The sequence below is a fragment of the Salmo trutta genome, unplaced genomic scaffold (assembly GCF_901001165.1).
Source record: "Salmo trutta unplaced genomic scaffold, fSalTru1.1, whole genome shotgun sequence".
Classification (NCBI taxonomy): domain Eukaryota; kingdom Metazoa; phylum Chordata; class Actinopteri; order Salmoniformes; family Salmonidae; genus Salmo; species Salmo trutta.
Window position 1 is genome coordinate 521608 of NW_021822406.1, and position 20321 is coordinate 541928.

Below are 20321 nucleotides of genomic sequence, written 5' to 3' on the forward strand. Positions count from 1 at the left end.
ATTTTCTCTGATGAATCCCCTTTCTACCATCAGTCCTGTGTCATGCCAACAGTAAAGCCTCCTGCGACCGTTCATATGTGGGGTTGCTTCTCAGCCAAGGGAGTGGGCTCACTCACAATTTTGCCTAAGAACACAGCCATGAATAAAGAATGGTACCTACACATCCTCCGAGAGCAACTTCTCCCAACCATCCAGGAACAGTTTGGTGACGAACAATGCCTTTTCCAGCATGATTGAGCACCTTGCCATAAGGCAAAAGTGATCATTAAGTGGCTCGGGGAACAAAGCATCAATATTTTGGGTCCATGGCCAGGAAACTCCCCAGACCTTAATCCCATTGAGAACTTGTGGTCAATCCTGAAGAGGCGGGTGGACAAACAAAAACCCACAAGTTATGACAAACTCCAAGCATTGATTATGCAAGAATGGGCTGAATGGGCTGCCATCAGTCAGGATGTGGCCCAGAAGTTAATTGACAGCATGCCAGGGCGGATTGCAGTGGTCTTGAAAAAGAAGGGTCAACACTGCAAATATTGACTCTTTGCATCAACTTCATGTAATTGTCAATAAAAGCCTTTGACACTTATGAAATGCTTGTAATTATACTTCAGTATTCCATAGTAACATCTGACAAAAATATCTAAAGACACTGAAGCAGCAAACTTTGTGGAAATTAATATTGGTGTCATTCTCAAAACTTTTGGCCACGACTGTACAGCTGTGTATCGTCCTCATAGCAGTGAAAGTTAACATTGTGTTTCCGAATGACATCACCAAGAGGTAAAATATATAGTGAAAACAATAGTGGTCCTACAACCGAACCTTGAGGAACACCTAAACTTACAGTTGATTTGTCAGAGGACAAACCATCCACAGAGACAAATTTTGCAATAATCTGAGTACAGCGCTCAGACAACAACAACAAGCAATACAGACACCCGCCATTTTGGAGTCAACTAAAATCAGAAATAGCATTACAAATATTCACTTACCTTTGATGATCTTCATCAGAATGCACTCCCAGGAATCCCAGTTCCACAATAAATGTTTGTTTTGTTCGATAAAGTCCATCATTTTTGTCCAAATACCTCATTTTTGTTCACGTGTTTAGTCCACTACTCCAAATGCAGGAAGCGCGCGCAAAATGTCATGACGAAAAGTCAAAAAAAAGTTCTATTTACGTTCGTAGAAACATGTCAAACGATGTATAGCATCAATCTTTAGGATGTTTTTATCATAAATGTTCAGTAATATTCCAACCGGACAATTCCATGGTCTTCAAAAAAGAAAAGGAACAGAGCTAATTCTCACGTGAGTGCGCCACTGAACTCATGTCATTTTCTCAGTCGTCTACTTCCAGGACCTCTTATTTTCTCCCCAGTCACAGTAGAAGCATGACATAACATTCTAAAGACTGTTGACATCTAGTGGAAGCCTTAGGAAGTGCAAAATGAACTCTAAGTCACTGTATACTGTATAGGCAATCACTTGAAAAACTACAAACCTCAGATTTCCACACTTCCTGGTTGGATTTTTCTCAGGTTTTTGCCTGCCATATGAGTTCTGTTATACTCACAGACATCATTCAAACAGTTTTAGAAACTTCAGAAACTTGTGTTTTCTATCCAAATCCACTAATAATATGCATATCCGACCTTCTGAGCCTGAGTAGCAGGCAGTTTACTACGGGCACGCCTTTCATTCGGACATCAAAATACTGCCCCCTACCCTAGAGAAGTTAAAAACAAAAATATTGAGGATACGGTACAGACATCTGAGTGATCTGAGCTTTCTGCGCTATCTGATTGTCTGGTCTGTGGGTGCACTTGATTTGCTCTCTGGGCCTGTTCCACTGTTCATACCAGACCCTTATTTCTTTGTTCCATGGGCTACCAAAATTCCGCAGCTGTAAACACGGTAGACGAGGTGGAGTCGTAGTGAAATTGAGGTGAAGAGAAAACCGAACGACCCTCCCCTAATTTCTATTGGCTAAATGTCCAGTCACTGGAGAATAAGATGTATGAGCTTCATTCGAGAGTCTCCCATCACAGAGACCTGAAAAGCTGAACTATTGTACGAGGGGCTCCTGAGTGGCGCAGCGGTCTAAGGCACTACAGTCCCTGGTACGATTCCAGGCTGTATCACAGCGGTCTAAGGTACTGCATCTCAGTGCAAGAGTTGTCAATGCAGTCCCTGGTTCCATTCCAGGCTGTATGACAGCGGTGTAAGGCACTGCTACTCAGTGCTAAGGAGTCACTGCAGTCCCTGGTTTGGATCCAGGCTGAATCACATCCGGCCGTGATTGGGAGTCCAATAGGGCAGCGTCACTGTAAATAAGAATTTGTTCTTAACTGACTTGCCTAGTTAAATAAAGGTTAAAAAAAAAAAAAAAAAAAATACTGAAATATGGCTGGATGATAACGCTTACACGTGGTACTCGGTGGATTCTCCATGCAGCAGCAGGATGGTTACACGTGGTACTCGGTGGATTCTCCATGCAGCAGCAGGATGGTTACATATGGTACTCGGTGGATTCTCCATGCAGCAGCAGGATGGTTACACGTGGTACTCGGTGGATTCTCCATGCAGCAGCAGGATGGTTACATATGGTACTCGGTGGATTCTCCATGCAGCAGCAGGATGGTTACACGTGGTACTCGGTGGATTCTCCATGCAGCAGCAGGATGGTTACATATGGTCTGCGGTTGTGAGGCCGGTTGGACATACTGCCAAATAATCTAAAATGATGTTGGAGGCAGGTTATGGTAGAGAAATGAACATTAAATGATCAGGCAACAGCTCTGGTGGACATTCCTGCAGAGAGCATGCCAATTGCACGCTCCCTCAAAACTTGACACATCTGTGGCATCATGTTGTGTGACAAAACTGCACATTTTAGAGCAGCCTTTTATTGTCCCCAACACAAGGTGCACCTGTGTAATGATCATGTTGTTTAATCAGCTTTTTTTATAAACCACAGCTGGATGGATTATTTTGGCAGAAGAGAAATGCTCACTAACAGGGAAGTAAACAAATAAGCATTTTGTGCCTATGAAACATGGGACCAACACTTTACATGTTGCATTAATATTTGTGTTCAGTGTAATGAAATACAATTTAAAAATGCATCAAAAGATCTGTGTTTTTTCTCCCTATGCGGTTGCAATGCTGTGCACAGTTGTACTGCACTATAGTGCTTCAAAAATGGATAAACTTCTCTTGTTGTTGCAGGACGACTATTATTTTGAAAAAAATAGATCCGCCTTTCTGCGGCCATTTCATGATCTGCTACCAGCAGAATGGTAACGTGAAGGAAATGTTTTCAATGCAACGGATGTGAAGGCGGAGTCTGTCTTTTCTTTCGGGACTTTAGGCAGAGAGTCATGTGGTGGAATATTGGCTCAGAAATATACCGCTCTTACTAGAACTTGTGAATTCAATATAGACTTTATTACAAACGTAACATAGCCGAGCCCTTCCATGAAAAATACTAAATTCTCATATTACAGAGTCCTGCCTTAATAGGATTCTGTCTTTGCATAACGTATAGAGTCCCCTCCCTCTATATGAAAATAGCTTCCCTTGACCTTTCTCCATTATTATCTATCCATATTGTGGGAGAAAGGAAGACGTGCTGAAGGAAGGAAAAACATAGATACATTAACTAGGGGAAGAGGAGATTAATATCTAACCTTAAGTAAAGATAACAAGGACGTTGGGGACCACGTGAGGGCCAGGCAGCATAACTACAGAGCCATGGCAAAGTGCAGTCAGGTGAATGAACCTATGTTAAGTACACACGGCCTGGGTACACTTAGAAAAATGCATGAGAGAAGATAACGAGTTAAGTACATATGGCCCGGGTGCACTTAGAGAGAAACACACGAGAAAGGAAAACAGGACAAACAACCAAGAGTAAGCATGCAATGCATGCATTATTTTATATCCACGTGAGGAGAGTTTGGCCACCATTATGTTAGAAATAAGAGCAGATGTGGGCGTTATCCTCAGATATGGGCGTTATCCATAGGGTTGAAAGATAATGCTGGCAGAAAGCACAAAGGGCTTTTCTTCATTTACATAAAGGATGGACCTATGTATTGTATGTGCATAAAAGCAGAGACGGGGCCTGAGAAAGGCAGTTGTTCCGCGGACCGGCTCGGCTTTGCTACTTTGTATTAAAGTCTATATTGAATTTACAAGTTCTTGTAAGAGTGTTACTTTTAAGACAATTTTCCACGACAGTCTCAGCTCTTCAAAGTGGACAGTCTAAATACTGCTAATAATGGAAATGGAATCATAGTCATGACTTTTGGTCCCGCAGTCACAGAGTAGAATATAACGCTACCTCCCTAATCTACAATTCAACACAGTAGGGAGAAACATCTCATCTGGTTCACTTCGCCTGAACTCTGCAAACGACCGGCCGTAAACGAGTGTCTACAATGAATCAGGTGAGTTAGATACATGTAAAATATATATAAAAAACACGTCTGCGGGCACGAACGACGTAACACGTTTCACAGAGCTCCGACAGGTTGTGAAACAATTTAATTTAGAGCACAGTTATATTTATTGTTTAATATCGCGTTACTAAGTATTGTTTACATAGTTTAATATCTCGTTGCTCTTCCGATCGGTAATAATGGCCGTGAATTGCTGAATGGAAGACTGCTAAAGTAGGCCTCAGCAAAGCCTTGGATTTTCCTGAACGAGCTACCGACTGGAGAACCGTGCATGTATCAGGAGCAGACATATGCCAGGCTCTCCAGTCGGTAGCTCGTTTAGGAAAATCCAAGGTTTTGCTGCGGCCTACAGTTAAGTTCATTTGGTCGGCAGAATATCAGAATCAATGTTTTTCGTCTCTCTTCTCTTCATAAAATGTAAATAAAATTATTTAATTGTTGTAAACGCGACTTGACATAGGAATTGCTTCTTCTTATATTTGTTGGACAGTCTGGTTAGTTAGTTCTACTGTAGCATACTATAATTAGTGTGAATGGATAGACCTACTGTAGTATATTATAATGAGTCTGGTTAGTTCTACTGTAGCATACTATAATTAGTCTGAATGGGTAGGCCTACTGTAGTATATTATAATTAGTCTGGTTAGTTCTACTGTATCATACTATAATTAGTCTGAATGGGTAGGCCTACTGTAGTATACTATAATTAGTCTGGTTAGTTCTACTGTATCATACTATAATTAGTCTGAATGGGTAGGCCTACTGTAGTATACTATAATTAGTGTGAATGGATAGACCTACTGTAGTATACTATAATTAGTCTGGTTAGTTAGGCCTACTATAGTATACTATAATTCGTCTGGTTAGTTCTACTGTATCATACTATAATTAGTATGAATGGGTAGGTCTACTGTAGTATACTATAATTAGTCTGAATGGGTAGGTCTACTGTAGTATACTATAATTAGTCTGAATGGATAGGCCTATTGTAGCATACTATAATTAGTCAATGAATAGACCTACTGTAGTATATTATAATTGGTCTGAATGGATAGACCTACTGTAGTATACTATAATTAGTCTGGTTAGTTCTACAGTATCATACTATAATTCGTCTGAATGGGTAGGCCTACTGTAGTATACTATAATTAGTCTGGTTAGTTCTACTGTATCATACTATAATTAGTCTGAATAGATAGGCCTACTGTAGTATATTAAAATTAGTCTGAATGGATAGACCTACTGTAGTATACTATAATTAGTCTGAATGGATAGACCTACTGTAGTATACTATAATTAGTCTGAATGGATAAACCTACTGTAGTATACTATAATTAGTCTGAATAGATATGCCTACTGTAGTATACTATAATTAGTCTGAATGAATAGACCTACTGTAGTATATTATAATTAGTCTGAATGGATAAACCTACTGTAGTATACTATAATTAGTCTGAATAGATATGCCTACTGTAGTATACTATAATTAGTCTGGTTTGTATTTATTATGGATCCCCATTAGTTGCTGCCGTTAACAACAATAAAAACATTACAAAACATTTCACAGCAGATTTCACCACACAGTGTGTTCCCTCTGGCCGCTACTCTTCCACAAATCTACAACCCAAATAAATCCCTGTGTACTTGTGTGTGTATATAGTGCGCATGTTGTCATGTGTGTGTCTCTTCAAGTCCCCGCTGTTCCATAAGTTGTATTTTTAATGTTTTTAAAATCTGATTTTACTGCTGAGTTAGTTCATGCCTCTATGTAGTACTGTGCTCCTCACATAATCTGTTCTGGACTTGGGGACTGTGAAGAGACCTCTGGTGACATGTCTTGTGGGGTATGCATGAGTGTCTGAGATGTGTGCCAGTAGTTCAAACAGACAGCTCGGTGCATTCGGCTTGCCAACACCTCTCACAAATACAAGCAGTGATGCATCTCTCCTCTACTTTGAGCCAGGAGAGATTGACATGCATATCATTAATGTTAGCTCTCTGTGTACATTTAAGGGCCAGCCGTGCTGCTCTGTTCTGAGTCAATTGTAACTTTCCTAAGTTCCTTTGTGGCACCTGACCACATGACTGGACAGCAGTCCAGATGCAACAAAACTAGGGCCTGTATGACCTACTTTCTTGATAGTGTTTTTAAGAAGACAGAGCAGCGCTTTATTATGGACAGACTTCTCCCCATCTTAGCTACTGTTGTATCAATATGTTTTGACCATAACAGTTAATAATCATGGGTTACTCCTAGCAGTTTAGTCTCCTCAACATGATTAAGTTACACATTATTCATTACAATAATTGGTTGAGGTTAAGTGAATGATTTGTCTGAAATACATTACATTTAGTTTTTAAAATATTTAGTATTAGTTTATTATTTGCCACCCATTTTAAAACTGACTGCAGATATTTAAGTGTAGCAGTGATTTCTCTTGCTGTGGTAGCGGACGTATGTAGTGTTGAGTCCTCAGCGTACATAGACACACAGGTTTTACTCAGAGCCAGTGGCAGGTCATTAGTAAAGACTGAAAAAACTAAGGGGCCTAGACAACTGCCCTGGGGAATTCTGAATTCTACCTGGATCATGTTGGCGGGGAATTCTGAATTCTACCTGGATCATGTTGGGGGGGAATTCTGAATTCTACCTGGATCATGTTGGGGGGGAATTCTGAATTCTACCTGGATCATGTTGGGGGGGAATTCTGAATTCTACCTGGATCATGTTGGGGGAATTCTGAATTCTACCTGGATCATGTTGGGGGGGAATTCTGAATTCTACCTGGATCATGTTGGGGGGGAATTCTGAATTCTACCTGGATCATGTTGGGGGGGAATTCTGAATTCTACCTGGATCATGTTGGGGGGGAATTCTGAATTCTACCTGGATCATGTTGGGGGGGGATTCTGAATTCTACCTGGATCATGTTGGGGGGGAATTCTGAATTCTACCTGGATCATGTTGGGGGGGAATTCTGAATTCTACCTGGATCATGTTGGGGGGGAATTCTGAATTCTACCTGGATCATGTTGGGGGGGAATTCTGAATTCTACCTGGATCATGTTGGGGGGGAATTCTGAATTCTACCTGGATCATGTTGGGGGGGAATTCTGAATTCTACCTGGATCATGTTGGGGGGGAATTCTGAATTCTACCTGGATCATGTTGGGGGGGAATTCTGAATTCTACCTGGATCATGTTGGGGGGGAATTCTGAATTCTACCTGGATTATGTTGGGGGGGGAATTCTGAATTCTACCTGGATTATGTTGGGGGGGGAATTCTGAATTCTACCTGGATTATGTTGGGGGGGGGAATTCTGAATTCTACCTGGATTATGTTGGGGAGGCTTCCATTAAAGAACACTCTCTGTGTTCTGTTAGACAGAACTCTCGATCCACAATATAGCAGGGATGCCATAACAGCCTTTTCCCAGTAGCAGATTGATTGATAATGGCAAAAGCTGCACTGAAGCCTAATGTAACAGCTCCCACAAGCTTCTTATCGTCAATTTGTTTCAGCCAATCAGTCACTTGTGTAAGTGCTGTACATGTTGAGTGCCTCTCCCTGTAAGCGTGCTGAAAGTCAGTTGTTAATTTGTTTTCTGTGAAATGGCATTGTATCTGGTCAAAAAAATAATAATTCAGGAGTTTAGTAAGGGTTGGTAGCAGGCTGATTGGTCGGCTGTTTGAGCCAGTCATGGATGCTTTACTATTCTCAGGTATGGGAATGACGTTTACTTCCCTCCAGGCCTGAGGGTGAACACTTTCCTCTATGCTTAGATTGAAGAGAGTGCCACTCCTATTAGCCATATCATCCGCTATGATCCTCATTCATTTTCCATCCAAGTTTTCAGACCCAGGTGGCTTGTCATTGCTTCACCTCTTGCTTCACCTCTTCCACACTCACTTTACTGAATTTAAAATTGCAATGCTTTCATCATTTGGTCAGTTATTCATTTTTGTGTAGTTTCAGAATTTGCTGCTATCATGTCCAAGTTTGCAAATTTTGCCAGCTCCTCCATCACAAAACCCACTGATATGACAAACTACTTGGTAATATCAGTGGGTTTTGTGTTGACTGAGCCATCTGATTTAACTTCTCTAGGGTAAGGGGCAGTATTTTCACGGCTGGATGAAAAACGTACCCAAATTAAACAGCCTACTACTCGGGCCCAGGAACTAGAACATACATATTATTAGTAGATTTTGGATAGAAAACACTCTGACGTTTCTAAAACACTTTGAATGATGTCTGTGAGTAAAACAGAACTCATATGGCAGGCAAAAACCTGAGAAAAATCTAACCAGGAAGTGAGAATTCTGGTGCTTGTAGTCCTTTCAAGTCATTGCCTATCGAACACACAGTGACTTAGGGTTCATTTTGCACTTCCTAAGGCTTCCACTAGATGTCAAGTCTTTGATGCTATACAACGTTTGACATGTTTGAACGAACGTAAATATAACTTTTTTTTACTTTTCGTCGTGACATTTTCCGCTAGCTTCCTACACTTGGAGTAGCTTGCTGAACGAAAAGGAGCTATTTGGACATAAATTATGGACTTTATCGAACAAAACAACATTTATTGTGGACCTGGGATTCCTGGATGTGCCTTCTGATGAAGATCATCAAAGGTAAGTGAATATTTCTAATGCTATTTATGATTTTAGATGACTCCAAAATGGCGGGTATCTGTATTGCCTGATGTATTTTTCTGAGCGCAATACTCAGATTATTGCAGAGTGCTTTCCCCGTGAAGCTTATTTGAAATCGGTCACAGCGTTTGCATAAAGGAGATATTCATCTATAGTTTTTTGAATAACAGTTTAATATTTTATCAACGTTTATGATGATTATTTTTGTAAATTGCTGTGCTGATTCACCGGCAGTATTGGAGGCAAAATATTTTCTGAACATCACGCGCCATTGTAAAATGGGGTTTATGGATATAAATATGAACTTTATCGAACAAAAAATGCATGTATTGTGTAACATGATGTCCTAGGAGTGTCATCTGATGAAGATTGTCAAAGGTTAGTGCATAATTTTAGCTGGTGTTCTGGTTTTTGTGACGCTAGTCCTTGCTAGGAAAATGGCTGTGTGCTTTTTCTTGTGTTGGAACTGTCCTAACATAATCTAACTTTATGCTTTCGCCATAAAGCCATTTTGAAATCGGACAATGTGGTTACATTAACCTCTCTGGGCTAGGTGGGACGCTTGCGTAATAATCTGTTTTGCTTTCGTTGTAAAGCCTTTTTGAAATCGGACAGTGTGGTTAGATTAACGAGAGTCTTGTCTTTAAAATGCTGTAAAATAGTCATGTGTTTGAGAAATTGAAGTCCCACCTACTCAACAGCCAGTTGAATCCCGTGGCGCGTTATTCAAATACCTTAGAAATGCTATTACTTCAATTTCTCAAACATATGACTATTTTACACCATTTTAAAGACAAGACTCTCGTTAATCTAACCACACTGTCCGATTTCAAAAAGGCTTTACAACGAAAGCAAAACATTAGATTATGTCAGCAGAGTACCCAGCCAGAAATAATCAGACACCCATTTTTCAAGCTAGCATATAATGTCACATAAACCCAAACCACAGCTAAATGCAGCACTAACCTTTGATGATCTTCATCAGATGACAATCTTAGGACATTATGTTATACAATACATGCATGTCTGTTCAATCAAGTTCATATTTATATCAAAAACCAGCTATTTACATTAGCAGGTGACTAGCATGTGACTAGCATTCCCACCGAACACTTCCGGTGAATTTACTAAATTACTCACGATAAACGTTCACAAAAAACATAACAATTATTTTAAGAATTATAGATACAGAACTCCTCTATGCACTCGATATGTCCGATTTTAAAATAGCTATTCGGTGAAAGCACATTTTGCAATATTCTAAGTAGATAGCCCGGCATCACAGGGCTAGCTATTTAGACACCCAGCAAGTTTAGCATTCACCAAAGTCAGATTTACTATAAGAAAAATGTTATTACCTTTGCTGTCTTCGTCAGAATGCACTCCCAGGACTTCTACTTCAATAACAAATGTTGGTTTGGTCCCAAATAATCCATAGTTATATCCAAATAGCGGCGTTTTGTTCGTGCGTTCAAGACACTATCCGAAAGGGTAAATAAGGGTTACGAGCACGGCGCATTTCGTGACAAAAAAAATCTAAATATTCCATTACCGTACTTCGAAGCATGTCAACCGCTGTTTAAAATAAATTTTTATGCCATTTTTCTCGTAAAAAGCGATAATATTCCGACCGGCAAAGCCTGTTTACATTCAACGAGAGAGAAAGTAAAAGCATGGGATCCCCTCGTGCACGAGCCTTAGTCTGACGGCCCTCTGATCGGCCACTTTCCAAACGCGATAATGTGTTTCAGCCTGGGGCTGCCTCGATATCATTCAGCTTTTTCCCGGGTTCTGAGTGCCTATGGGAGCCGTAGGAAGTGTCACGTTACAGCAAAGATCCTCAGTCTTCAATAAAAAGAGCCAAGATGAACAAAAACTTGTCAGACAGGCCACTTCCTGTAAGGAATCTTCTCAGGTTTTTGCCTGCCATATGGGTTCTGTTATACTCACAGACACCATTCAAACAGTTTTAGAAACTTTAGGGTGTTTTCTATCCAAAGCCAATAATTAGATGCATATTCTAGTTACTGGGCAGGAGTAGTAACCAGATTAAATCGGGTACGTTTTTTATCCGGCCGTGTAAATACTGCCCTCTAGCCCTAACAGGTTAAGGAGACGTGTCTTTAAAATGGTGTAAAATAGTCGTATGTTTGAGAAACGTTGAATTATGACATTTTGTGGTTTTTGAATTTGGCGCTCTGATTTTTCACTGGCTGTTGAATCGTGTGACCCGTGGACGATAGCATCCCACCTGCCCGAGAGAGGTTAATGAATGAAGGAGCCGAGTTTGCCTTTTTGCCTACATTTTAATTATATATATATATATAACGTTGTTAGTCGCAATAATTTTGTTTAAGAATTTAAATAAAGTGGAAGTGTTGAATCAAGTGTTTTTTTTTTTTTGTACCAGTTCATACACTGTGCCATGGAATCAGTACATCAAAGTCTCTTCCCAGCTATTTTGCAACCTGTAATGCGCAGCTGTTAACCTCTCTCTCTCAAAAAAACCTGTTAACAATTTGGTCCTGAGCACTCTAGAGTAGGTTTTCATCAAGGATCTCTCTGTCCTTTGCTCCGTTTCATCTTTCTCTTGATCCTGACTAGTCTCCCAGTCCCTGCCGCTGAAAAACATCCCCACAGCATGATGCTGCCACCACCATGCTTCACCATAGGGATTTGTACCAGGTTTCCTTCAGATGTGACGCTTAGCAGCCAAGGTGGTTACAAACTTCTTCCATTTAAGAATGATGGAGGCCACTGTGTTCTTGGGGACCTTCAATGCTGCAGACATGCTTTGGTACCCTTCGCCAGATCTGTGCCTTGACACAATCCTGTCCTGTCTCGGAACTCTATGGACAATTCCTTTGACCTCGTGGCTTGGTTTTTGCTCTGACATGCACTGTCAACTGTGGGACTTTTTTTATATAGACAGGTGTGTGTCTTTCCAAATCATGTCCAGTCAATTGAATTTACCACAAGTGGACTCTAATCAAGTTGTAGAAACATCTCAGGGATGATCGATGGAAACAGGATGCACTTGAGCTCAATTTCGAGTCTCATAAGGGTCTGTATACTTATTTAAATAAGGTATTTGTTTACCTTTTTTTATACTTTTGCAAACATTTCTAAAAACCTGTTTTTGCTTTGTCATTATGGGGTATAGTGTGTAGATGAGGAAAACATTTTAATTTCATGAATTTTAGAATAAGGCTGTAATGTAACAAAATGTGGAAAAGTCAAGGAGTCTGAATACTTTATGAATTCGTTGGTCATTTAGTAGCCAGCTAGTGGTGATACTTGTAAACATTACTGCTAGGTCGTTCCAGCTGTTATTTTAGTTACAAGCTAGCTACATTTGGAGCACTGTAGCTAGCTACTAACTACCTAACCTACAGATAATCAGAAAAACAGGTCACTGGTAGCTAGCCAACATAGTTACAAGTACTATTATGCTTTGGAACCAATTATCCACAGTTGCGAATAGTTACCTGGCTGGCTGGCTGGCTGGCTGGCTGGCTGGCTGGCTAGCTTTATTGGTCCATGGAGTAGGTTAGCTGGTATTACTGCAGTATTACCACTAAACTCTGTACTCATCCTTGATTATTCCATTCCGTTGCAGAAGAGGGAGGAGGAGAGTGAAGGGTCCTCCTCCTGGCTTGTTGGTTTGTTTACAAATCGCGGAGTGTGGACTGTGCCAGAAACTATTGGCTGTGCACACAGAGGAAGGTGGGGGTCCTTTAATATTTCAGCTAACCTCATCAACTTCCTCTGGAGGAGGGGTCCTTTAATATTTGCCTTTATAAACGGGATTGGAATGATTTGAGTATTTTAAATTACTGACATGGGTTAACACCTTATCAAAGCAACTATGATGATGATGATGATGATGATGATGATGCAGAGGTTGTTGATTGTGCTCTTCTCAAGTCCTCGGTGTGTAAGAGCTATACATGGAGACACAGTTCCCATAATGCAACACTAGACTATAATAGGACATCAGGAACTGTTTTCTGGACAAAGGTTTAATAGTTGGAAGACTTATTTTAGATCATTATTGTTTTGTACCAATATGACAACACTCATACTCTCTTTTTGGGTTGACAGGAAACACTCTCCCTCCAACCCTCCTCCTCCCTACCCCTCCTGGAGTCCCCGTGTCGTGCCTCTCCCGGTAGCCCCTTACTGCTGGGTATGAAGAGGCTGTCTGTGCGGCTGGTCGACTGCAGGAAAACACCGGCGCTAAGTGGGTTTATGCTCTGACATACATTTATTTTGGGACACTCACTGAATGTCATTAATTACCACAATACAATCTGTTTTAAAGATGTAGAATTTAAAAAAAAAATAAATAAATTCACCTTTATTTAATCAGGTAGGCTAGTTGAGAACAAGTTCTCATTTACAACTGCGACCTGGCCAAGATAAAGCAAAGTAGTGCGACACAAACAACAACACAGAGTTACACATGGAGTAAACAAGTGTACAGTCAATAACACAATAGAAACGAAGGTCTATATATAGTGTGCAAATGGCGTGAGGAGGTAAGGCAATAAATAGGCCATAGTAGCGAAGTAATTACAATTTCGCAAATTAACACTGGAGTGATACAGTGGGGGGGAAAGTATTTGATCCCCTGCTGATTTTGTACGTTTGCCCACTTACAAAGAAATGATCAGTTTATAAATTTAATAGTAGGTTTATTTGAACAGTGATAGACAGAATAACAACAAAAAAATCCAGAAAAACGCATGTCAAAAATGTTATAAAATGATTTGCATTTTAATGAGGGAAATAAGTATTTGACCCCTCTGCAAAACATGACTTAGTACTTGGTGGCAAAACCCTTGTTGGCAATCACAGAGGTCAGACGTTTCTTGTAGTTGGCCACCAGGTTTGCACACATCTCAGGAGAGATTTTGTCCCACTCCTCTTTGCAGATCTTCTCCAAGTTGTTAAGGTTTCGAGGCTGACGTTTGGCAACTCAAACCTTCAGCTCCCTCCACAGATTTTCTATGGGATTAAGGTCTGGAGACTGGCTAGGCCACTCCAGGACCTTAATGTGCTTCTTCTTGAGCCACTCCTTTGTTGCCTTGGCTGTGTGTTTTGGGTCATTGTCATTCTGGAATACCCATCTTCAATGCCCTGGCTGAGGGAAGGAGGTTTTCAGCCAAGATTTGACGGTACATGGCCCCGTCCATCATCCCTTTGATGCGGTGAAGTTGTCCTGTCCCCTTAGCAGAAAAACACCCCCAAAGCATAATGTTTCCACCTCCATGTTTGACGGTGGAGATGGTGTTCTTGGGGTCATAGGCAGCATTCCTCCTCCTCCTCCAAACACGGCGAGTTGAATTGATGTCAAAGAGCTCCATTTTGGTCTCATCTGACCACAACACTTTCACCAGTTGTCCTCTGAGTCATTCAGATATTCATTGGCAGACTTCAGACGGGCCTGTATATGTATTCTTGAGCAGGGGGACCTTGCGGGCGCTGCAGGATTTCAGTCCTTCACGGCGTAGTGTGTTACCAATTGTTTTCTTGGAGACTATGGTCCCAGCTGCCTTGAGATCAATGACAAGATCCTCCCGTGTAGTTCTGGGCTGATTCCTCACCGTTCTCATGATCATTGCAACTCCACGAGGTGAGATCTTGCATGGAGCCCCAGGCTGAGGGATATTGACAGTTTTTTTGTGTTTCTTCCATTTGCGAATAATTGCACCAAATGTTGTCACCTTCTCACCAAGCTGCTTGGCGATGGTCTTGTAGGCCATTCCAGCCTTGTGTAGGTCTACAATCTTGTCCCTGACATCCTTGGAGAGCTCTTTGGTCTTGGCGATGGTGGAGAGTTTGGAATCTGATTGATTGCTTCTGTGGACAGGTAACAAGCTGCGGTTAGGAGCACTCCCTTTAAGAGTGTGCTCATAATCTCAGCTCATTACCTGTATAAAAGACACCTGGGAGACAGAAATCTTTCTGATTTGAGAGGGGGTCAAATACTTATTTCCCTCATTAAAATGCAAATCATTTTATAACATTTTTGACATGCGTTTTTCTGGATATTTTTATTGTTCTGTCTCTCACTGTTCAAATAAACCTACTATTAATATTATAGACTGATCCTTTCTTTGTCAGTGGGCAAACGTACAAAATCAGCAGGGGATCAAATACTTCCCCCCCCCCCCCACTGTAGATGAGCAGAGGGTGATGTGTAAGTAGAAATACTGGTGTGAAAAGAGCAGAAAAGTAAATATAAACAATATGGCGATGAGGTAGGTAGATTGGGTGGGCTATTTACAGATGGACTATGTACAGCTGCAGCGATCGGTTAGCTGCTCAGATAGCTGATGTTTAAAGTTAGTGAGGGAAATATAAGTCTCCGGCTTCAGCGATTTTTGCACTTTGTTCCAGTCATTGGCAGCAGAGAACTGGAAGGAAAGGCAGCCAAAGTAGGTATTGGCTTTAGGGATGACCAGTGCCATATACCTGCTGGAGCGCGTACTATGGGTGCTTGTTGCTATGGTGATCAGTGAGCTAAGGCGGAGCTTTACCTAGCGTAGACTTATCGATGACCTGGAGCCAGTGGGTCTGGCATCGAATATGTAGCGAGGGCCAGCCCGACTAGAGCATACAGGTCGCAGTGGTGGGTGGTATAAGGGGCTTTGGTGACAAAACGGATGGTACTGTGATAGACTGCATCTAGTTTGCTGAGTATTGGAAGCTATTTTGTAAATGACATCGCTGAAGTCGAGGATCGGTAGGATAGTCAGTTTTACGAGGGTATGTTTTTTGCGACGTTGGAAGCCGATTCTAGATGTATCATTACAAGCACTCCTACACCCTTGGATACATTGACAATTTGAAGATTTAATACGATTTTACATTGAAGATTTGAATGCTTAAATTCGGTTACAAGAGTGTGAAAAGCTGGGCCTAAATCTGGCTTTGATATGAAGGAACCATAACGCCCTGTCTTTGCTTCACAGGGGACATTCCTAACCGTCACTCTCTCAGATGGGGCTTGTCATCTGGGGAGGCAAAACATCATGATGCTGACGAGGCAGAGAAAAGTCTCTCAAGATCAGAACACCTCAAGAAACAACAGCAGAGACCCACAAGGAAGAAATCTCACTGCTGCACTGACTGTGGGAAGAGTTACACCTCTAAAGTAAACCTTAGAGGACACCAGAGAATTCATACTGGAGAGAAACCTCACTGCTGCTCCCAGTGTGGAGCTAGCCTCTCCACTGCCAGTGCACTGGAAGGACACATGCGGATTCACACTGGAGAAAAACCGTACCAGTGCTCAGAATGTGGGCAGAGATTTACATACTCCAGTGGTTTACGCATACATGAGAGAATAAAACACACCCGCGAAAAACCACACTGTTGCTCTGACTGCGGGAAGAGATTTTTTACATCACAAAGCTTAAAAGCTCACCGGCGGATTCACAGTGGAGAGAGACCGTTCCACTGCTCTGAGTGTGGGAAGAATTTCACAGAAGCCTCGGCACTGTCTGAACACAAACGAATACACACAGGAGAAAAGCCTCACCACTGTGAGCAGTGCGGGGGAAGCTTTTCCTCAGCTAAGTTACTCAGAATACATCAGAGGATTCACACAGGGGAGAAACCTTACCAATGCACTGACTGTGAGAAAAGCTTCAGATTTTTGTCTTCTTTAAGATGTCACCAGCTAAGACATACTGGAGAGAAGCCCCACCAATGTACTGAGTGTGGGAAGAGGTTTGCTGTTAAGAGTGGACTCTTGCAACATAACAAAGTGCACACTGGAGAGAAAGGCTACCAATGCCAACAGTGTGGCAAGAAGCTAGGATCATCTCATTCTCTAGAGCAGCATAAGCGAACACACACTGGACAGAAACCATTCCACTGTTCCCACTGTAAGTTGAGCTTTGCCACTAATTCAGCCCTGTACAAACACCAGAGAATTCACACAGGAGAGAAGCCACACAGCTGCAATGTTTGCCAGAGGAGTTTTGGACGGTCGGATCACCTGAAAAATCATATGCAAATTCACACAGGAGAAAAGCCATACCACTGCTCTAAGTGCGAGCTGAGTTTCAGTAACGATAGATCTCTGAAAGAACATGAGGTCAGACACACAGAAGATAAACCTCATTGCTGCTCCCAATGTGGCGCTAGTCTCTCTTCTGCCAGGGCACTGGAAGGACACATGCGAATTCACACTGGAGAGAAACCGTACGAGTGCTCTGAATGTGGGCAGAAGTTTGCACATAGAGCCAGTCTTGGGACACACCGAAAAATACACACAGGAGAGAAACCTTATCACTGCTCTGACTGCAAGAAGAGCTTTTCAAGACTTGACTCTTTAAAGAAGCACAAGTTTACACATTCAGAGAAGATGTACCACTGCTCTCAGTGTGAGTCGAGCTGCACAACGCCAGGCGCATTAAAGAAACACCAACTTATACACACTGGAGAGAAGCCTTACCACTGCTCCCACTGTGACAAGAGCTTCCTTCGGCAACAATCTCTCAAACAACACGAGCGTCTTCACAAGGGAGAGAACCCGTAATCTTGCTCAGATTGTGATAACTTTGCCACAATGGCAACCTTGCAAATTCACCAGCGAAGACACACAGGAGAGAGGCCAAACCAATGCCCTTTCCCTGACCGTGGGAAGAGTTTTTCCCAGGCCAGCGCCTTGAAAGTTCACAAGAGAAGGCACACAGGAAAGAAGCCGCACCACTGTGATCAGTGTGGGAAGAGTTTTGTCACATCAGGTGACTTGCGAACTCACTCCAAAAAGAAGCATTAGTGCTGCATGAGTGTGGACTCAGTTTTTCTTGATCCGGCTCCTTAAAATATCACAAGAATCCACACAGGACAGAGGCCATACAGCTGCTCAGTGTGACTAGTTACACCGATAATGGTCACCTGTTTAAACACCAGCTGACACATAGGAGAACAACGTCCTCACTCTTCTGACTATAAGATGAGGTTCACCACTAAGGGTCAACTGACTGGACACCAGCAGAGACCCACAGGAGAGAAACCTCTCTACTGCTCCGAGTGCGGCAAGAGCTTCAAGTGTTCAATGGACCTGAGATGCCACGTTCAGCGCAAACACAGTGGGACACCCTACCACTGCACCCTCTGTGAGCACAGCTTCAGCTCCCCACAGCATCTGAAGTACCACCAGATGACACACACGGGAGAGAACTATTTGACTGCACCGACTGTGGGAAGAGATTCACGCAGGCAGGTGGGTTGAGGTACCACAGGAGGATTCACACTGGAGAGAAACCTCACACCTGTGATCAGTGTGACAAGCATTTCAGTAAAAGGATCCGTCTGCAATCACATCAGTTGACACACACAGTGTAACTTTTCAGCTGTGATGAATGTGGGAAGAGATTCACACAAGGGAACCCTGGCTTCACACAAGAGAATACACACCTGTGAGAAACCTTACCACTGCTCTCTAACTGGGAAATGCTTTACCACCTCAAGTGAACTGATTATACACCATAGAACACATACAGGAGCGAGGCCTAATGGCTCTGCACAAGACAACAGACTGATAAATATTTTAATTAGTCATTTGTAATTGATTGAACACCTATAGAGACAATTATTGAATGAGCATTAAGGACACACGCTAACAACTGTGAAATGTGAACGCTTGTAGGTTGTCCCTGACAATGCCCATACCTGAAACAACAATACTTTAAAATACGGAGGTTTTCACTCGGTTTTGTGGATTTAACCAAAACCGGTAGTTTTTAATTTCGGCCAAAACGTTTATCTAAACGTTATAAATAAATGTGATTTGAACTTGCATCATTGTCACAAAGCCACACCCGCATTTGAAGTTCTGAATGAGAAAGTGTAGGCTATATATAAATAATTACGCTCTAATGGAAAATCATTTAACAAAATGAGTATTTCTATCAAGGTGTAGCCAATAACATTGTTTGAAATTTGATACACGGCCTCATGGGATTGACTCTGTGCAGCCAATGGCACTGTCCACTTTAGTTATAATGCCAGGAGCCTCTTGTGGATTTGACAACTCTAATGCAGTTCCACCTCCAACACCGCCAAAGCAATCGCTATGCAGATGTTGTCTAACACGGGTCTGATTGAATCAAGCCCTGAGGAGGGACACAGTTCTCAACATACTCACAACTTGCCATTGGATACAAATTATAAACATTTGGATGCAGAAGTAAATGGTGCAGTAAAGTTCCAGTCAAACACTGTATGGAACATGATATTTACCATCGACTATTCTTCTCAGCACTTCAAAATGAACGCTTTTGAAATGTGTATCTTTTAATTTTTAGCATTTGGATTGTGGGCTCAATTCAATGAGATTTGGCGCTAGCCGACACCTGCATAGCTGGTGTGGTGACGTTGTCTGAGGTGGAACTGTGTCAGAGCGGTACCTATTATGAAAATGGACATTGACTGCATGGAGGAGTAGGAATCCCATCCAGTCATGTTTACAAGCTAAAACTCTGGAGTGTAATTTAGGGCTGTATTCAATCTTTTCTGCCTTAATCCACCATAACCGACAACTGCATAGTCGTTTCATTGTTTTTATTCAGGTGATGCCTGAGGTGTAACTTCATTGGAGCTGTCAAATCAGAAACCTGCTGTAATACCCATCACTGATGTTGCCATTGGATAATCTCATGCAGCCTTTTTAGATTCAAATGTTTGCTCTAGTCTACACCTTGATAAACCTGATATGTTGTATGGTGGAAAATTACAAGATTATGTTCTATACTGCTTATGCATTGAATAGTTTGATCAGTTATTTTCCACTGTGTCTGTTGGCCTGAGTTAGGCCTCTGGGTTTAAAGCCAACAGCCGATTGGGTGTAACCTTGTGATAAGGCTACATCCTGTCTTCCATACACTGAGGGTGCAGCTGTGTGGAGGAGAACTGAAAGATTACTTTTGTATAGCAACAGCAATATGACCTGGAGACAGAAACTACACCTGATCTGAGCTAATCTTGTTGTTCCTGCTTGAGTGGACAATATACCCTTTTATGCTTTCACACTTCTGCTGACTGCTACGTAGACAGAGGTTGTACCTTTTTATAAAACTGACACCCAACTCTGTTCAGGGGCTCTTAACTCTGCACCATTGAGTGATTGTTAACCACTCCAGAATTGCAATTCTTATAATAAAACTTGTTTGAAGAA

At 41.8% G+C, this 20321-nt stretch overlaps 1 protein-coding gene across 3 annotated transcripts; it reads left to right on the plus strand.

Annotated features, from left to right (window-relative positions):
- The first annotated feature begins 3409 nt into the window (after positions 1-3409).
- On the plus strand, positions 3410-20321 carry LOC115182208 (zinc finger protein 658B-like). Of its 3 annotated transcripts, none has more exons than XM_029743823.1 (4): positions 3410-4537; positions 12744-12850; positions 13229-13367; positions 16105-20321. In XM_029743823.1, the coding sequence occupies exons 3-4, from the start codon at positions 13316-13318 to the stop codon at positions 17676-17678; spliced, it is 1626 nt and encodes a 541-aa protein (XP_029599683.1). In that variant the 5' UTR covers positions 3410-4537; positions 12744-12850; positions 13229-13315; the 3' UTR covers positions 17679-20321. The 3 variants fall into 3 exon arrangements, with proteins under 3 accessions (XP_029599683.1, XP_029599686.1, XP_029599682.1); XM_029743826.1 differs by having other exon boundaries at positions 3410-4454; XM_029743822.1 differs by lacking the exon at positions 12744-12850 and having other exon boundaries at positions 3410-4454.

Coding starts and splice junctions, on each gene's coding strand:
- LOC115182208 (XM_029743822.1), top strand. Junction 13,368..16,104: donor CAGGAAAACACCGGCGCTAA/GTGGGTTTATGC, acceptor TTTGCTTCACAG/GGGACATTCCTAACCGTCAC.